Source organism: Leucopleurus acutus (genome assembly GCF_964270905.1).
Source record: "Leucopleurus acutus genome assembly, chromosome: 6".
Classification (NCBI taxonomy): Eukaryota; Metazoa; Chordata; class Mammalia; order Artiodactyla; family Delphinidae; genus Leucopleurus; species Leucopleurus acutus.
The window spans coordinates 105,120,221-105,140,623 of NC_139149.1; the positions used below are offsets into that span (position 1 = coordinate 105,120,221).

At 35.2% G+C, this 20,403-nt stretch overlaps 1 protein-coding gene across 1 annotated transcript in view; it reads right to left on the minus strand.

The window, feature by feature from the left end:
* The window catches only part of CUL3 (cullin 3), a 97,480-nt gene that overhangs the window by 32,654 nt on the left and 44,423 nt on the right, over positions 1-20,403 (minus strand). The window contains exons 4-6 of the mRNA XM_082841822.1: positions 7,442-7,602; positions 6,319-6,433; positions 3,976-4,204 (exon numbers count right to left, since the gene is read on the minus strand). Coding sequence (XP_082697948.1) covers positions 3,976-4,204; positions 6,319-6,433; positions 7,442-7,602 — 505 coding nt within the window. The remainder of the gene's footprint in view (positions 1-3,975; positions 4,205-6,318; positions 6,434-7,441; positions 7,603-20,403) is intronic.

Here is a 20,403-nt window from a genome sequence, read left to right on the forward strand (position 1 = left end):
TAATTTTTAAGTGTATCTGTCTCAAAAGTTCAAATGACAACCATGACAACAAATAAAATTAAATATACTAGGATTTATTTCATTACACATCATGGTAAAATTCATGTGAAATTTACAGCATAAATTCCTATTCTTTAATATTTTCCTCAGAGCAATCCCTAATATTTCCCAGGTGTTGACCTAAGCCAATATGTATATTTTAAAAATTGGTTTATCTCACTACATTGTTTTTATTTAGAAGGAAAACTCTGGACTCTATTTTTTATAAGATTAAAATGTGGAGTTAAAATACTGCTTTTCCATACGTCTAATGTATCTATGAAATAAGAATTTACTGGGAGGCTATAGTGTCAAAACTTTACAATGATATAAAAAGGCTTTATGATTGAGAACTTTTAAATATGGAGTTAGTACAGCAGTTTCTAGATCAGTGGCTGGAAAACTGTTTTCTGTAAAGCACCAGAGAGTAAATATTTTAAACTTGTGGACCATATGGTCTCTTTTACAACTACTCGATTTTGCCATTGTAGCCATAAAGAAGCTGCAGATAATACATAAATGAATGGGCATGACTGTGTTCCAATAAAACTTGATTTATGGACACTGAGATCTAAAACATATATAATTTTCATGTGTAATGAAATATTACTTTTTTTTTTTTCAAGCAAACTGATAGTGGGCCAGATTTGGCAGACAGGCTATAATTTGCCCACCCTGGTCTACATTTATAAGAGCAACTTAGATCTTAAAACTGAAGTTGTGGGCTTCCCTGGTGGCGCAGTGGTTGGGAGTCCGCCTGCCGATGCGGGGGACGCGGGTTCGTGCCCCGGTCCGGGAGGATCCCACGTGCCGTGGAGCGGCTGGGCCCGTGGGCCGTGGCCGCTGGGCCTGCGCGTCCGGAGCCTGTGCTCCGCGGCGGGAGAGGCCGCAGCGGTGAGAGGCCCGCGTACCGCAAAAAAAAAAACAAAAAAAACTGAAGTTGTATGTATTTTAAAGATACCTGGACACAAGTTTTACAAAAAGGGCTTCAAAATTTGTTTCAATGACTTTCAAAAGCAAATTTCATTAAAAAGTGCTTTCATCAATAATATATGTCCAAAATAATCTACACACAGCAAATCTGACAGTTTCTCACATTTGTTATAAATTACAACCAAGTTTCCCATGTTAAAAACAAATATTACAAACAATAATTTATGAACATATATACTACAGTAAACTTGGCATATCAAATACCTCATGACAAAATAGTTCCCAACTTTGTCTACTTTGTTCCTATGTTGTTACAGTTTTGCTTAGTCACATGTATATTTAACAGTATGTAAATTAATACAATTTCATTATATGTAATAATTCACTGTATATAAATAAATGTATAGCTTAGTGGAGAATGTGAAAGAGAAAATGAAAAATATGTATCATTCAAAAATTAAATATCATTATTTCTGTATACACTTCATAAAACAATAAAATGATACCATTCAAACTTAATTTCATAATGTTATCTGCATTTAATTATCAATCCAACTCATCCTCCGTTCATGGTGGGAAAAAACTTTTTCACTTTCTGATTTATGAGATATTTGGCTTCATAATGGTGAAGCTGTGTCTCTGACATATTCTTGACATACTGCTCACGAGCAGGGCCTAGCATAATTAAAGATACTCTGCAATTAGGTTTCTAGTGGAAAGCCAGGAAAACTGAAGCCATGATTTTAAAATTTAATTTAGAATCACAGAAAGCTGCTTATTTGTGGAGAACATTAAGTACTAAATAGAAACTATGGTAAGTGGCTATTCTGATACTCCATTATTTATGCACTTATTAAGCACTTGCCATGTGTTAGGTATACTTAATGCCTTTAACACAAGTCTCCATGCAGGTTACAGTTACTATAATTCAGGTATGCTCAACAACCTCCCCATCAAACATTTCCTAGCCTCTAATCTCCAAGCCCATTTCATCTCCCCTCCTCAATAATCCCCACCCAAGGTGACTAAGAAAGCATTAACTCAATAACTAAACAGTACATTAGAAAATTGAGGGCTTCCCTGGTGGCGCAGTGGTTAAGAATCCGCCTGCCAGTGCAGGGGACACCCTGGAGCCCTGGTTCGGGAAGATCCCACATGCCGTGGAGCAACTAAGGCCACGCGCCACAACTACTGAGCCCGCGCGCCTAGTGCCCGTGCTCCGCAACAAGAGAAGCCACCGTAATGAGAAGCCCGCGCATCGCAACGAAGAGTAGCCCCCGCTCACCGCAACTAGAGAAAGCCTGCGCACAGCAACAAAGACCCAACGCAGACAAAAATAAATAAATAATTTTTTTTTTAAAAAAAGGATAGATTCTCATTTTAAGTAAAGGAAAATGCTTTTCATAAAGTCCTATCTGCCAGGGACCACTATGATCAGGGTCATCAAACTATGGTCCATGGACCAACTACAGCCCACTGCTTGTTTTTGTACACCTCACAAACTAAGAATGGTTTTCACATTTTTAAATGTTTGAAAAATAAAAATCAAAGTTTTATAGGAACACAGTCAAGTTTAATTCGTTTGTGTTATTGCCTATGCCTACTTTCTCACTATTATAGCAGAGATGAGTAGTTTACTGTCTGGTCCAAGCATCTAAAATATTTATTATCTGGCCTTTTACAAAAAAAGCTTGCCAATCCCTGACAGACCATAGGCATCCAGGAGTAAACATGACAAACATCTTTAAAAATCATTTTTGTTTTGCTTTTATAAAAAAGGTTTACCAGAAGCGTCTTTTAAAAAGTAACTTTCTCTAGTTTAATAAAAACAATAAATTTACATACAACTTTTTAGGAACTTAGCACATATATAGAAATATAACCATTTGAAAACACAAGGCAAAGATTCCACTAGAGAAAGAATGGAACAACCTCTCTGCTTACCATCTTTGTTTTCCCTCCTCTTACATCCTCCTCTTTTAAATTATTAACTTAAAAAAATTTTTTCCCATTCCCTACCTATGTCATGACCCAACAGGCAATATGCATTTATTTTATAAGAAATACATGGCTAAAATATTGCTAAGACTTCATCTAAGAGCACCAAATTTGTTTATTTTTAAGTACCATATCAGTGACTTATCCAGTCATAGTTTTAAAGAAAATCTTCAGAAACTGAAGAGGACAACATAACTATTCTTTACAATTTCTCCTTGGGTACTTGTTACAAAATAACATTTTAGGAAAATCAGGTAAATAGCCAAGAAGAGTAAATGTTACAGTTACCTCCAAAATGTTTACTTTTAAGCAATTCTCCTTTCTCCTCTTTCATTCTATAACAAGATATCCAATCTACTAATTTATCTAAATATGTTAACATGGAAGACACATATTTTTGCATTTTTGGTACCCTTACCACAACTAACTCCCAAAGAAATGCTTACAAAAATTTTAAGATTGGAACTTCAGGTTGTAAAAGAATCACAAAAACTACAGGAGAGTGTGTGGGAAAGAGGAGTCTAAACACCCTGGTATAGAAATATAAAGTACAGGAATAGGTGAGGATCATTGACCTTATAAATAATATTAATCTTCTTCTTTTTTTTTAAGCTCTTTTATTTTCTCCTCTATTTTTTTTTTCTCCCCTTTGGTGCACCGTGTGGCATCTTAGTTCCCCAACCAGGGATCGAAGCTGTGCCCCCTGCAGTAGAAGCACGGGGTCTTAACCACTGGACCGCCAGGGAAGTCCCTAAACTTACCTTTTGGGTTAAGAAAAACAAAAAGTGAGGAGACTTAAGATGAAAGAAGAAAAAAAGCCGCTTGATTCACTAGGAATATCTAAAATCCTCATTAATACGTGTAAAGTAACAACAGTGATAAATTAATGACAAACACCACAACTTCTTGAAAATTGACATTCATAAACTACAATAGGAAAAAAAAAATACTGAGAACCTGGTAGAACTATAAGAATTTAATTATTTTTCAACTGCTAACACTTACCTTCTGTCTTTCCGTTTTTCAACATATGTACTAGCCCCGAATTCTCCATTTCTACTATAGTTTTCATGTGCTTGGAAATGAGTTCCCTCTCAACCACCTTTACAATTGGCTCTTCAGTTGATTTGTCAAGGCAGTGCATCACTCGTTCTATTTCTTCATTAATTCTAGCTTCTACTTTCTTTATATATACTGAAGCACTGTTTTCTGCTAAAAATTTCTGGCTTTCCATCTGCAAATAAGAAGCATGATTTTTTTTTTTTAAAACACAGAAGCAAAATGTGCTTCTGCTTTTAACTGGGTTTCTACAGTTTCTCATAAACCAAACTAAATATCCCAAGCACTATTAACATTTTATATACTGTCTTATTATATATATTCATATAGTCCGAATTATACCCTTTAAAGCATTACTTACATAAGACTTAATTAATACATTATCCTTAAGCAGCGTTTTTCAGACTTTGCCAGTGTATTCCAAATAGCAGAAAAAGTAAGCACACGCCAGTGAAGATCAAAAGTATAGAATGAAGCATCTGACCCCAAGTGAGAGTGGGAAATTCTTCTTTGATTTGTTTTATTGTAAAATTATGCCTAAAAAGATTCATCATGTTTATCATACAGTTTTGCTGGCATACTGGTAGTTACTAAAGTCCTCCTGCCACCCCACTCCCGCTCTCAAAGGAATATATATAAAGTTTGAGAAATAGAGCTTTTGAGTTACTATTAATCTTGTCTTCTAACACCAGCCTTAGAGAAATTCCAGTAAATTTTAAATGTTGGCTCAACTGACTTCAATCTCATAGTAAAATTAACAAATATACCTAAGAATTACATAAAAGATGTATTAATATAAATTATGTACAAAATGTAATAACATTTCCCATTCTCTTAATAAAAAGTAGTTTATACCAAATGTACAATGGATGGCTAGTGGGAAGCTGCCGCATAGCACAGGGAGCTCAGCTCGATGCTCTGTGACCACCTAGAGGGGTGGGATAGGGAGGGTGGGAGGGAGGCTCAAGAGGGAGGGGATATGCGGATATATGTATACATATAGCTGATTCACTTTGTTGTACAACAGAAACTAACACAACATTGTAAAGCAATTATACTCCAATAAAGATGTTAAAAAAAGAAAGCAGTTTAAAATAATCAAGTTTCTAAGAATAAACATTAACACACCAAACAAAAATCTTGGTGAGACCGTCACTTCACTGTCAAAACTGTATTTTATAAATACACACAGATATATCCATATGCCACTGTAACACACTTTGGGATCCTGACAATTAATCACCTACTGGTATTTCTATACTGTAATGAAGGTAATCAAAACAAATGCAAACGTCAAAAACGTTGCCAGCAATATCTAGAAGTAGTTGCTGTGTTACCAGAAAATAAAGCCTGTTTCCTACATTATAAAATTAATAGTTCATGAAGTATGGTCCAGGCTCACCAGTACAGGCCACACAAAGCTTCCTGATGGCTACAGGCTGATTTCTGAAAAGCGGCCTGGGGGTTACGCCAGTCCAAAGGACCCCAAAACCCACCAAGTCTACTTCTATACTCATCCGATGGCTTCTACGAATGACGCACTGTAGAGTTATTGTATCGTTCTATTCATTTAGTTCTTTAAAAGGTTATTACTAAAGTTGACCAGTAAAGTCTACTTTAGCAACACTACAAAGCTCCTACTATAAATTGCTCAGATAGTTGAGGCTTTCAGGAAGAACGCCTGATTATCATGACCTTATAAATATTGTCTTATCATTTGTCGTAGTACTCAGTAATTGTTATTATCATTTCATTACAAAATAGTACCGGTTTAGCTTTACTTTCAGCAACGTAGTTGATTCGGGGTTGTACATACTGCTGCAAATTTTTATCAACTGTAATTACTGACTTTTAATTTCCTAATCAACAGCTCTTAAGACATATATATGCCTTATGGGATCATGCATATATCTATATTTATTTTACTAGTAACTTATATTACCAAAAAGCCTGAACAGTGAAACTTCATTGGTGATGTACTGCCTGTGAATCTATGGTAAATAATTAGTAACATATAAATATAATAAAATTTAAGGTTATTTCTAAGTTTATATGTTTTATACATATAATTTTAAAAAAATCACGTTAAGTCCAACCTCTTCGACTTATTTTCAGACAGTTCCTTCACTGGAATGTGAGACTGTGGGGTAGGTGTGCTGAAGGGTGTAATCTGCACCCTCTTCCCCAAAGGGCCTCAGTACGAAAAGGTCAAAATGCTTAAATTACTAACTATATTCGGTAATTTTAAGAACATCTTAAAAGAGTATTTATTTATATCTCACTGATTACCTGAAAAAACTCTGCAGACATTTCCAAAAAAGGAGCCTCAAAATCTTCTTCATAGACTGATCGTCCTTCGAGACCTAAAATCATTAACATCTGGCAAGCATTTCTTATTGCGCCTCTGTCAAAAGAAGTTAAACCACTTGATAATAAAAACACATTAAAGATTCATGTAAAAGATGCAGCAGAAGTAGCTAGAAAAACTTTCAGAGCAAGTTTTTTTTAACCAAAGTGACCAATCTCCCATAAGCAACTAATTTATAACATAAGGATTTAGAGTAATTTTAATTGGAAAGCCTATCTTGACTGCACAGCTATTTATCTCAAGTTGTTCTCATGCTGTTGTAACTTAGGATTTTTGAAGAAAATATGTTTAAAATGACTAAATATTCCTGTGTATTTAAAAGTGCAAAAAGAATAAACAGCCTATCAGGAAGCAGGGAGGAGAGAGGGAGTCTACAGCACTTGACATGGGTACAACGCACAGTTACTCCTAGGCAATATAATTTTTTTGCACCAAATGGCTTTTGGGCAATCGTGACCAAGCACCAAAGCTGAAATAAAAAGAACTTTACAAGTCTTCCTCTAACAGCTGCTTTGAATACAAAGAAGCAAAGAAAGCAGGCTTGCATGTTTCAAGCCACTCTGGCTGCAGTGTCACAAAAATGGCACTGCAACAATGTTTGGGGGGGTGGAATATGACTTAACAAAAGGGGTACAAGAGTTCTTAGTCATTTTAGACTATGTTCAACATTTTTTTCTTCAAAGACCTTAAAAATAAATGCTAGCCAAAAGCCCTTTTAAAGAAGAAAAAAATATTATCAAATAGCAAAAAAACAAACAAAAAAACAGCATAAAAATACATTAAAAATCAAAAAGACTAATGGCTGATTTGCTTTTTAAAAGTATATTCAACAAAAGCTTAGGATAGTTTCTTCTAAAAATAAATGTGTGCTTTTTAGTTACAATCTAGCTAACTTTGTTAACTGTGATATAAGGTTTTTGAGTATTTTCATAATATGCGGGACAATCAAACTTTAATTTACTTTAATAAAATTAAGACAGTGAATCGATTCTCAAGCTATAACCACTAAAAACCAAAACCCAAAGAGTAAAAAGATTATTATACCGGTCTACAACTTCTCCTTTCCGCTCTCTGGCAATCATATCCAACAGCGTTTGTCGTAGGTGATCCCTAATACACCCGTAACGTACAACTTGATCTCGAAAAATAATTAATCCCAAATTGTACACATTCTCCACATTATTTTGTTGTACGTACACACGGTCCTGCAGTTAAAACAAAATCATAATATAAACATTAGTACAACTCTTGCGAACATAAAAATATGTTTTATATATTTTTATGATCTTTTGAGTTCATAAAAGATCCTTTTGATCTTTTATGTTCAAAAGGATCTTTTATGAGTTACATCCTTTTGAGTTACAATAATAAAGGAAATAAAATTCCAAAAGTGGTCAATTTTGCAGGTGAGAAACACGTCAAGCAACATGGAATTTTCTAGTACCTCCTAAGTTATATAAAAGTTATATATAGTAAGTCCTTACAATTTACAATTGCTACTGAAACAATGGCTATAGGCGGTTGCCCATTTGCCCTAAGAAAAAGGGAGGAAAAAGGCAAGCACCCCACCCAGGGAGAGAGGCAAGTCAGCAGAAAGTAGAGGAGAAAGGTAGACAGCAAGGCAGGCAGAACTTCCTTTCTCCCAAAGTCATACCATGCACAAATATGGTTCTTATTTTCTTAAATACTGTACCTGAAGATCATATTCTTTAAGTAAAATTGAGAGCTGAATGAAATACAGATGCATGTGACTTAAGCTGATTGTTTACTGGTAAACGTTGAAAGGTTCTAATGCTTATAACAGAGTAGCATTCAGTATTACATAATTAAAACACCCCTAGCTACTGCCGTTTCAGATTATTTACTGGTAGTCATCTAACTTTCAAGTTCTTACCAACATGATTACTGGTGTCTCACTTAATAGAGTACAGATAATCCAGAATTATTGGCCATAAAAGTCCTATTTTGTGAAATATTTTAAAATCCGTATTTACACCAAAATACACTGAAATAAAACTACTGTTCTTAATTCACAAAAGGATTAGTAACAGAATTCCTTTCTGTTCTTAACCAGGATCTCTCCGGGCTTTGGCGGGTCTGTGAACTTCCTAAAATTTTTAAATTATTGTGTATTTGTTCTTACGTAAGTATTTGGAAAGAGTCCATCCGTAGCTTTCACCAGATTCTTAAAGGCATTTGTAATCCAAAAACAGTAAGACTCACTGCAAACTGTGATCTCTGAACTTTTAAAGGAACACTGTTAATACAAGCAACATCAAATAGAATACAAGGTAAACATGAACAGAAGTTCTACCATATTAGTATTCAATGGTCTTGATCACCTTTCTAGCCAATTTTTACTAAATTCTCCATGAGTAGCACTCTCTTCACAGACACTATCCTCCAACTTTCATTCATCTCACACAATGGTACATACCTAATGACTACAAGGAAAGCTGCTCTTTTATTAGCATTGTTGGTGCTCACTTTCTACATTTTATATCACATTTTTCAAATCCTGACAGCAACTTCAGTTAAGTTCAAAATTTTCATTGATGACTTCTTCAATAAATTCTTGAATTTCATACTTCTTTCCTCAAGATCTTAAATTCTGAGTTTTGCCCTGACCGCATCCCTCCTCCTTTCTGATGGCCTCACTGTTTTCTTTGTACTGAAGTTACTCTTTACTCTCATGACCTTCAGCTCCAACACTCCCCACCCGCCACTACCATACTGATTCTGGCTTACTTTTCAGCATAAAACAAAACACATTCAATAAAAACTGGTATAAATCTAATAATTTATAAAGCAATGAGAAAATAATCACTCCAATTATTGAGTAAATTATTTATAAATTTGATATTTACAATTTTGATTATAAATTTCTATGGTACAGATGTTGTACCAAATACAGAATCACTCTTACCCAATGCAATCAAAACCAGTAACTAGCTAGCTGATGTGGTAAAAGAGGAAAAATATTAAACACACACACACACACACACACACACACACACACACCCCACCAGCACCTTAAACATTTTAATTTAAAACATATAAGCATTCACTGAGATAAAGACTTTTTCTCTGAACATGAGTCCTGTGATTAGAAGTCAATGCTGTCTTTCTCACATATACCCATACATCATAAATATCTAGTCTGTCTACTTTCAGTCTCATTAAGATGGCTATTAACCAGAGACAACTGTGAAGCAATGTAAATGGCCTTCTAGATTTTTACAATTTCCACTCCAGTCTAAATTACCAAATTACCCAATATTTAGTGATTTGCCTTTGTCAAGTCTTTCCAAAACATTCAATCTAGTTTGCCAAATAACAAATTTAATTGTTTTTCGCATTTTTATTGACTTACACAATATAAAATGATGTAATAACAAGAAGTACAACTAGCATAAACAGGCCTGAAAACAAATACAACTGACTCTCAGTAAGCAAAGCTCAACTGACAAGAGCAAAACAGAGAAGATACACTGAAAAGCAGTGGAACAGCACTGAGAGAACTTTGTATCCATCAGGCTGTTTCACAGTTAGAATAGAAAGTACTGTTAATTCGGGCAGGTACTGTTAAGTTTCAACTGTACGATATGCCTCTGTGACATTCAGCACATCTTGTGGGGGATATATAACATCACATACATATGATATAAGCAAACTTAACATATGTCTACTAAGACACTAACCTCTTTCTTAGGAAACCAAATGTTCTTAATTTAGGCTAAGAGAAATGTCAAAGAACCAAGTCAGATTTTATTGTTTTTGGTGAAAGGCAAATACTTTTAAGAATTACAGAACAAAAGACACATGCTATGTAATCTTCAGAGTAAACTAAGAGTGTTAAAGTGAAAATTTTTTAACGTTTTCCCCTTTTGGCTTTATTGCAGTTATATGCCGTAAAATTCACTCATTTTAAGAGCATGGTTCAATAATTTACAGTAAATTTCTATACTGTGTAGTCATTGCCACAATCCAGTTCTAGAATATACTTCCATCACTCAAAAAAAAAAAAAAGAAATAGGAAAAAAGAAAAAGATCCCCCCAGCCCTTCCGCAGTCAATCTCCACTTCCAGCACCTCTGCTTTCTCTTTCTATACATTTCCTTTCCTGGACATTTCATATAAGTGGAATCATAGAACATGTAATCTTTTGTGTCTGATTTTTCATCAAGCGTAAAGTTGCTAAGGTTCATTAATATAACATATATTAGTATTTCATTCCTTTTTTTGGGCTGAAGTATTCCATTGTATTGGATATGCCACATTTAGCTTATCCATTATCAGCTGATGGATATTTGGAGCTGTTTCCCGTCTACTATGAGTAATGTTGCTATGAACACTTGGGTACAATCTTCCTGTTGGACGTATGCTTTCATTTCTCTTGGATGGATTTCTATGAGTAGAAGTACTATTGAGCTATATGAAAATTGCCAAATTGTTTGTTTTCTAAAGTGGACATGTCAGTTATAGAATTCTTCCTATTATCTCTGGCTCTACCATTAGCTGGTGGTGTGACCCTGAGTAAGCCATTTACCCACTCCGGTCCTGGGTAACATAAAGGGCTGGTAAAGACAGTCTCTAAAACTCTGATTTCCTTTGAAGCTTAACTCTCTGATCAAAAATTAACATACACTAGGGATCAAGACACATTTCAATATTACTCCTTCCCTTTCTGTTATCAGTCTCCCCTGGCCTGGGTACTCTCTTCTCAATCCTAAACACAGTGATGCTATCACTACCAAAGCAGGTGCGTCTATAACCGTATTGGCCTATAATATCTGCTATCTTAAGCCCTGTGGCAAAAAGACAGAAAGAGAGCCAGGTGCAGCTGATGAGTTCTTCAGGCATAATGCATACGGAAGAGAACAATGTTTCAGAGTAAAAGAAGCCAGGTATGATGGGAACACATGGTTGGAGTATTTGAGCAACGCATAGAAAATTTACATCCATGGAGGATGACTGGGGATAAGGGAAGTACAGATATTGTAGGATAAAAACCAAACCCTTGTCTTTTAATGTGAGACTGTCAAGGTGTATAATGATTATAATTAAATGACATAATATTAAGGAAAGCCGTTAACCCTGAAATATGATTATAGATACCAGAGAGCTAATAAATAGAGAAGGGAAAACCTGCAAACATGAGTACAGCTACTTAAATGAGTAATACCAAATAGTCATTTATATTGTTTGGTACATATGATTAATTACCATCAAGTAAAATAAAAGCTATACACACATACACCTGAGTGCTTACGTGTGCGTACATTAAACTAATGCAGGCACACATCCACAATAAACTTGTGATCTGCACATGATTATTAAAATATCTGCTGAATGAACATGCTAAATCTTCTGTTTACTGTTTATCAGCACTATCAGAAGGAATTCAGCCTGTGGGTACACAACAGCCTTTCATAATAGATTCTAACAGGAATCTCTCTTTGTTAAAAAATAAGTGGTTAATTTTATGTAATATAATATCAATTTAGCTCTAATCATTTAAATCACTGGAGGACTTTTTATTTTGTATACCTTTCTATGTGAATATTTAATGTGACCAAAAGGTAGTTTGTATGAGTCCAACATTAGTCATTTATCTACTGAAGAGAGCTCAGCAGAGATAGAAAGCTGGTGGTTGCTTCTATTTGCCTTTTGAAAGCCAAAATACAGGCATTTTAAGTATAAAATGTTCTGAAAAATCCACTTGAAAGCCTCACGTCTGGATCAAACATTAGATTTACTAAAGGGATGTGAGTTTCATAACTACAGAGATAAAATTACATTTAAAATCTCTGTTTATGGTTCCCTCTTGGGAGATGCTATTCCTAGACCAAGCAAATCTTTTCCCCTTAACTGATGGCTTCACCAAGACACCTAATCCACCAAGATACCTAAATATTTAACTAATATATGAGAGATCTAACTCAGCATGCAAAAGTATTCTTAGATGTGTCAAGACACACTATGCAAAAATATAGATTTTATGAAAGCTAAACCTGTGCAAAGTCAAGGAGTGACTGTGTAAGTGGGCTAAAAAGCTTCATGACTCAGGGAGTGGTATTTAAATAAAAATAAAACAACAAAAATTTGATAATGAACCTCAAAAAATAACTCTTACTACTTTATCCACAAGAAATGGTACGGGAAATATTTTTAACCAACAGTCATTGTATCACGAAAAAGCAAACTAGGATAAATGTGTACTCGGCATAGGAATCAATGATGCACCCAAGGAAAGGACAAAATTATAAGCTCTTTCAATATCACTCATACCTAATGTCTCATTTGAACAATGTTTTCTTGTAAGATTAAACAGGTATTTGGGAAGCAAATTCTAAAACTAACCTTTGGGTTACATTCAACTCTGAACACTCAGTACTACAAATATAAATACAATAGTCCTTTGTCTCAATTATTTTTTGAGGGAGCTTGTTATAAAATTTTTGCTTGAAATACCAGCAGTTCAGTACTTTTAATACCACCACTAACGAACTAAGGGCAGTTATGGATTAGTACTCATTTATCTACACTTCCCTGCTTGATCCCACTTATGACCAATGGTAGCTATTTATTTAGGCAAAGACCACTTTTTAAATTGAAGTGAATAGCTCTGAAAGTTGGTTTATCAAGCACACTGTCAAGGAGCTTAATTAAACTTAAATAATTCTTCTTTCACTTTCTTGTCCTCATGGCAAGATCTATAACTGTTTTCGTTTATGTTTTTTTTAAAAAAAGAGACTAGAAAAGTGGCAGGAGCCCGCATGCTGCAACTATGACCCGGCACAACCAAATAAATAAAATAATTAAATAAATTTTTTAAAAATAAAAAAATTTAAATAAAAAGGGTAAATAAATAAATAAAAACAGAATTACCATATGATCTAGCAATTCTACCATCTAGGTTTATACTCAAAAGAGTCAAAAGAAGGGTCTTAAAGAAATATTCATACACCCATGTTCATAGCAGCATTATTCAAAACAGCCAAAGGGTGGAAACAAGCCAAGTGACCACTGACAGATGAATGGATAAGCAAATGTGGTATATCCATACAACTGAATATTATTCAGCCTGAAAAAGAAAGGCAATTTTTAAAATTGATGCAACATTGGTTTATAACATTACATATATTTCACGTGTACAACATTATATTATGACTTCTGTATACACCACAATGTGCTCACCACCAAATGTTTAGTTTCTGTCATTATACAGCCAACCCCCTTTACCCATCTTGTGCTGCCCCCATCCCCCTTTCCCTCTGGTAACCACTAATCTGTTAAGGGAGGGAATTCAGACTCAGGCTACAACATGGATGAAACCTGAGTTGCAAAGGGACAGATACTCTATGATTCCACTTACATGAGGTAGCTAGAGTGGTCTAATACATACAGAAAGTACAATGGTGGTGACCAGGGGGTGGGGAATGGGGAGTTACCATTTAAAGGGTATCGGGTTTTAGTTTTGCAAGATGAAAATTCTGGAAATGAATGGAGGTGATGGCTGTGCAACAGTATGAATGTACTTAACACCACTGAACTAACTGTACACTTTAAAATGATTAAGATAATAAATTTTATGTTATGTGCGTTTTACAACAATTAAAACAAACGAACAAATACTGTTTAAAAGCATCAAAGAGCACCAAAAGCAACCTGGACTTGCGGGACCCGGATTCTGGAGAAAAGACAAGTATACTGAGAGGAGCCCTACATTCGCCTTCACTCGTTCCCTTGGGTCATTTGTTGTATTTGGAGGACTGGAAAAAGAGGCCAAGCAGAAAGTCACAGGTGGGCTGGCTATCAAGCAGCTAAGACTTATGAGGCAAAAGTCTGAAGAAGAGAGAAATGTAAAGAAGAGCCAGAAATTCTGCAAGCAATTTTCACTGAGATGTTTATTGACACATCACCTAAGCGTGGATGAGACACCAAAACACCAAACAGAAAGCAGCACTGGGAGACTAAAGAGCTGAACAGAGACTGTTGGCAGACTTGCAGTAGAGAGAGACAAAAGCTGGTATCTCAAGGCACAAGTAACTGTGAAGAGCAAACCAGTAAACAACTCAGGCTTTTAACTGAGACCCCAGAAGGGGTTATTTCCTGTGCGTAAAAACATGCCCTGGAAAAAAAGGCAAACTGAAAATAGATCAGCCTTAACAAAGCCTAAAAGCCAGCTTCAACGAGATCATGGTGATCTTTGATCCTATGAAGGAAAACATCATCATCCAGGGCCTCCACAATTTTTCATACACAATGTTGGAAAAATTACCAGGCCTGTCCCCACACCAAAACAGAACAAGCACTCCAGGATCAAATGTCTAAAAACTAAGGGGGAAAAGCCCCAGGAAGTCAAAGTATTCTAAGACTCTGATACTATCCAGAAGTGGTTTAAAAAAAAAACTAATATAAGGTAAACTATAAGTCAAGGATCTATGTTGTAATCTCTATGGTAATCCCTAAAATAATAATAATAAAAGTATATATAAATAACAGCTAATGGGGGAAGGGGATAGGATAATAAAGCATACTTGATTCACCTAAAAGGAGGAAAGAAAGCTGAAAAAAATCAAAAGAACAGATGAGACAAACAGGAAAAAAAAAAAAACAGTAGGATGGCAAAAATAAACCCAAATACATCAGTAATCACATTAAATGTAAATGAATTATATGCTTCAATTTAAAAACAAAGGTTATCAGATAGGTTAAAAAGCATGTTGTTATATGGTACTTACAAGTGACACACCTTAAATATAAGGACACAAAAAGGTGGAAAGAAACGGATGAGATGAAGTTCGCCATGCAAACATTAATTGTAAGAAAGCTCATATAGTAACACTAGACAAAGTAGTCTTTAAGCAAGAAGTATTACTAGTGATAAAAAAAGATATTTCAGAAAAATAAAAAAGTCGATTCAATAGGAAGATAAAACCCTAAATTGATATTCACTTTGTAACAAAACCTCAAAATATATAAACTAAAAGAATAAACAAACAAATCAAATCTGAAGATTTTAATATTTCTTGGTAGTTGATAGAACAAGCAGACAAAAAGTTTAGTAAAGACGTGGAAGATCTGAACTTGATTAGTAAATCTGACTAACTTACAACACTTTATCCAACAATTGCAGATTGAAAAACTGAAATTAACTGAAATTAAAAACTTCTCTTCAAAGACACCACTAAGAGAAAAGGCAAGCCCAGAATGGAAGACACTACCTCACAATACATATATTATTTGACAAAGAACATTTATCCAGAACATATAAAGAACTCTCACAAATTACTAAAAAAACAAACCCTAGAAAACCCACATTTTTAAAAAAAATGGGCAAAAAGAATTGTGTAGTTTAATTTATGTTATATATCAAGAAAAGTGTTTCTAAAAAAATTAGAAGAGGACTTTCAAATTAGTTTAAGGCTAATATCCTATCAAGTGGTTAGAATAATTGCTACAGTATCTAGTATTTGTGTTGAGTTTCTAAGTGTTCTAATAATGATGGTTTTAAATAACTTCTGATGACAATTAGGTATCTAAAGCCTTAGAAAGTCACTTCTTCAATGAGAATTTTATTATCAAATTCAAAATAAAAAATGAGAAAAGAAACAATACTAAAGATGTCTAATATGTTTGATAGCTTACACCTGGATCATTGATAAAATCACTGTTCTTAAATTAGGCTTGGGAAACCAAGATTATCTGCCCAAATGGGATGTCCACATCATAAAACTGCCCAGTGATAGAAGAAACTGGAAAAAGGAACCTAGTTGTTTAGAATATAGTGTCTGATACATAATACACAGTCATTGTATACCTGCTGAATGAATGAATTTATCCACCTAAGCACAAAGGTGAATGAATGTTAGCTCAACTCTGTGTAAATAAATTATCTTATATATATATGATATTACATAAAATTATCATACACACACACACGTGTATATATATGGGGAGCAGCCCCTTTATGGACAAAAGTTTCATTTCCTTTCCTACAGCAAGGTATGACTGCACCACCACAGGGCCTACCTCTGGCTGAATTAATACTTGCCTCCCTAAACTCAGTCATAGATTGCTACATAATCAGTGCACACACACAAAAACAGTTCACAGGGCATAGTAATCAAGGTGTTTATGGCTCTATTAATTTGTTTGAAAGAGGAGCTAAAATGCACTGCAAGGAAGAAATCCTAATTATCAAGCACAATACTCTTAACCTTTACAGTATTTACGATGTTGCCCTAGTTTTATTTTACATAAAGGCCTAGCACCTGGCTTTTGACCTAACCATAAAAAGATGCCAAGGTATTATACTGTCAGTCACAAACGCAAACACTAGAGCACATATGGGGAACCTGTCTTGCACAGACCTTTCTTGCAAAAGCAGTAAGTAAATATATTGAACAAGCGTGAAGCTTAACAGTCCCAAAGCCACTTGATCCTATTTTCTTCTAAGATGTTATTTTGAAAACAGAGAAAGTACCAAGAAGACTCATAAGCAACCTACCTATGTTCTTCCAGAATACAGCTATTTTCAAACTTTTCTCAATGTGCAATCTAGAATACAGTAAAGACGTATTTTTTTGGAACTAAAAGTATCAAAATCTACGAGAGAAAAAACAGACTCACAAATTCTGTGATCTCCATGTTCTCATCCTGTCTTCTGATCTCCAAGGACATACAAATCCTTGGTAGCTTCAGCAAACAGCTTACATTATTTCTCTCAACTCTACTCCTTGACATCTATCACCTTTGGTAACTGCAACTTTCATAATAATGACCAATCTGACACACTCCTTACAGATGCCTAAATTTTCATCTCCCATCTTATCAGGATTCCCTTCACCCACATATTGATATGGACAAATCTTGAGACTCTTCATAGAAGACATCAGGTGTCCCTGGTATCACAGACCCTCTTTCCTCCTGCCTCTCCTCGGTTACACTTCAACTGCTCCGCATTCTAACTGGAGCTCCAGGTCTACTGATCCCTTACACCTAATACTTCTGTTTCCTGGGACCTTGTGATTCACTTGCCTGCTTATTAAACAGCACAGATCCATGATCAACAATTTTAACAATGCTACTATCTTAGAATTCTTCCCCATACCGAATAAGCCAAATTATATCAGCAGGTTTTCCTTAGTTTTTGAATATTCTTCTCTGAGACTGCTTAAGTACCTCCGAAAAAAGTATAAATGCTGCTGACTGCCTCCACTATACAAAATTTGTGCCAGCTTACCCTAAATTATCTCCTCACAATTACAGATGATCCACTTAGTTATTTATAGATAGTTGACCCCAGCACAGGGGATATTCCAAACTTCCTCCATGTGTTAGTTTCCTATCATTGCTGAAGAAATTACCACAACTTTAGTACCTTACTTATTCTCTAACAGTTCTACAGTTGAGAAGACTGAAAACAGTTTCACTAGGATAATCAAGATGTCGACAGGGCTGGTGCTTTCTGGAGGCTCTGAGGGGGAAATCCACTTCCTTGTCTTTTTCAGCTTCCAGTAGCCACCTGTATTCCCTGGCTATAGCCCCTTTTCCATCTTCAAAGCATTATCACTCCAATCTCTGTCTCTGTCATCATACTGACTTCTCTTACTCTGACCCTCCTGCAACCCTCTTATAAAGACCCTGCACTTCTACTGGGCCCACCAGGATAACCTAGGAAAACATCATCTCATGATCCTCAACCTAATCACACCTGCAAAGTTCCTTCTGCCATATAAGGTAACAATCCCTAGGTTCCAGAGGTTAGTCATGGGCATATCTGGGGGTCCATTACTCAGTCTACCACACTCCTCAACACCTATCATGCTTCTGTCACCCGTAACTGATGGTCCCACCTTCTACTTTATTAAGGAGACCAAGAGCATCAGAAGAGTTCCTCAGCTTCTTTCCTCTTCACAAAGTTGTTGCTACATTCCAGTTCACCTCTTCACCCACCATCCTTGATGACTTCCCATATAGCTCAAAGAAGCAGTGACCCTTCTTTCCTGGGTCAACTCTCCACCCCAGGACTTTGAATTTATAGCCTCTAGTCTTTAAGGATAACCTGCAATAGTACTATACCTTTGTTATTTGTGAAAATGACTGGGAATATAGATAAATTCAAGTAAAAACATGAAAATATCTTTGAAAATAACCAGAGTTTTATGCAGAAAATTCCTCTATTAACCTTCTATTAGCCTACATATCACAATAGCAAATGCTTTCCTATATCTTTTGACATTAATTCTAATTGCTCAAAAGTAACCTACAGAATACCATCCATAAATTTAACTCTCCCTTGTTATTGTATTCATTTTATAGTTTAAGCGGGGGAGGGAAATGAACTGAATATAAATATACCTGTGGATTATTTTGATAATTAAAGCCATTATATAACCTATAACACATTTTCTCCATAAAATAATCAGATCTTTCCCCAATCATTAATCTTTTAAACAATTAAAAAATTGAAAAGGAAACTTATACTAAGTAGGCTCAAACCAATCTTATAAGTTTAACATGTTAACTTTTCTTAAAGAAGAGAATGAATTAAAAATAAGAAACAAAGCAGAGATTACAAACTCCAGCGCCTTCAGGGGCAAAATACATAATGCAAGTCTCAAATGTTAGAAAGGGGTATAGATCACATGTTCCATCTAGAGACATGTACACTTTTCTTTCTGGAACGCTGAACCTGCCAACAACAAAGTGAGTGCGGACAAATTGTGACCAACGGCTGCCTCCACATAACCTGTGATTGATTCCATTTCCACTTTCAAGAGTCAGTGTGTCCCATGCTATCTATATACACTGAGGCTCACGCAGGGCATTTTAGATACAGACACCTCCTTGTCAGAGAAAAAGTCAGCTAGCTGAGTAGGAGGGAGGTGGGAAGACAGTGTAGCATCTTCTCTCCTCCCTCTGAGCCTGAGATCTAAAGTTCCAACAGTTAGAGCCAGAATTCATAGTAAAGAGAAATCTGTCTAGAAACCTGCACACCTCAGGTGTATGTCTTATCTAGCAGGTAAAGTGATCTGATAAGTCTGATTGAGGGTAAAAATCTTCACAGAAAATAACAGATGTCAACATAAAATTTTTTTTTGATCTTTGGAAAATTAAAAGCATTTATTTATCTTGACTGAAGTACTGGTTACAAAGGAGCATACATGTGTCAAAAATAACTTTATATACTTCAGTTTTGCACGTTTCAATGTATATAAATTTTACATTAATTTTTAAAAGCACTTATTTAACTAAGCCCAGAATACTACACATAAAAAGGAAAAATAAAGAGAATGAAGGATGAAAGAAGTCTACCTTATAGAACATGAACCTTATAGAACCTTATCAACACTTAAATTTCTTTCTGCATCTATAATTGCATATTTTAATGAGCATTTTGAAAAAAAGCATGATATATTTAAAAAATGTGTATATTAATTCAAAGATGTATGTGAGTGCCTTGTTTGTGCAGGGAGTTGTGCTAGGTGTTGTAGACACAGTGGTGACACAGACATTCCCCCCCAATAAAGTTCAGTCTAGTGAGGAAACGAGGCACTAAACAGTTGTTAATAATGATAAATGCTACAAAAGGAGTACCGAGTACAGTGAGAGCAGCTGGTGCCAGTGTGCAGTACACAGCATGAGTCAGGGAAAGCTTACCAGAAATTTAAGCTAAGACTTGAAGGATAAGTAGGAAAAAAAATCACATAAAAATCACATAAACATTCTGGAAACATATCCAGACAGCAGACGTGTGAAAATCCCGAGATGAGAGAGAAGGACTTCAGCAGGGCAGTAACATAATCATGCGCTTTAAAGTAATAATTCTAGAGCAATATGAAAAAGAGAATAGAGGGGAGCATAGTCAATACTATATGACTAGTTACTAAGAAATGAAGGTGCTTTGGTCTTAGGTACTAGATATGAAAACAGAGAAATTTCAGGTTCTAGAAATACATGATGTAGGGAGAGAGGGAGAAGAAACTAACAAGAATA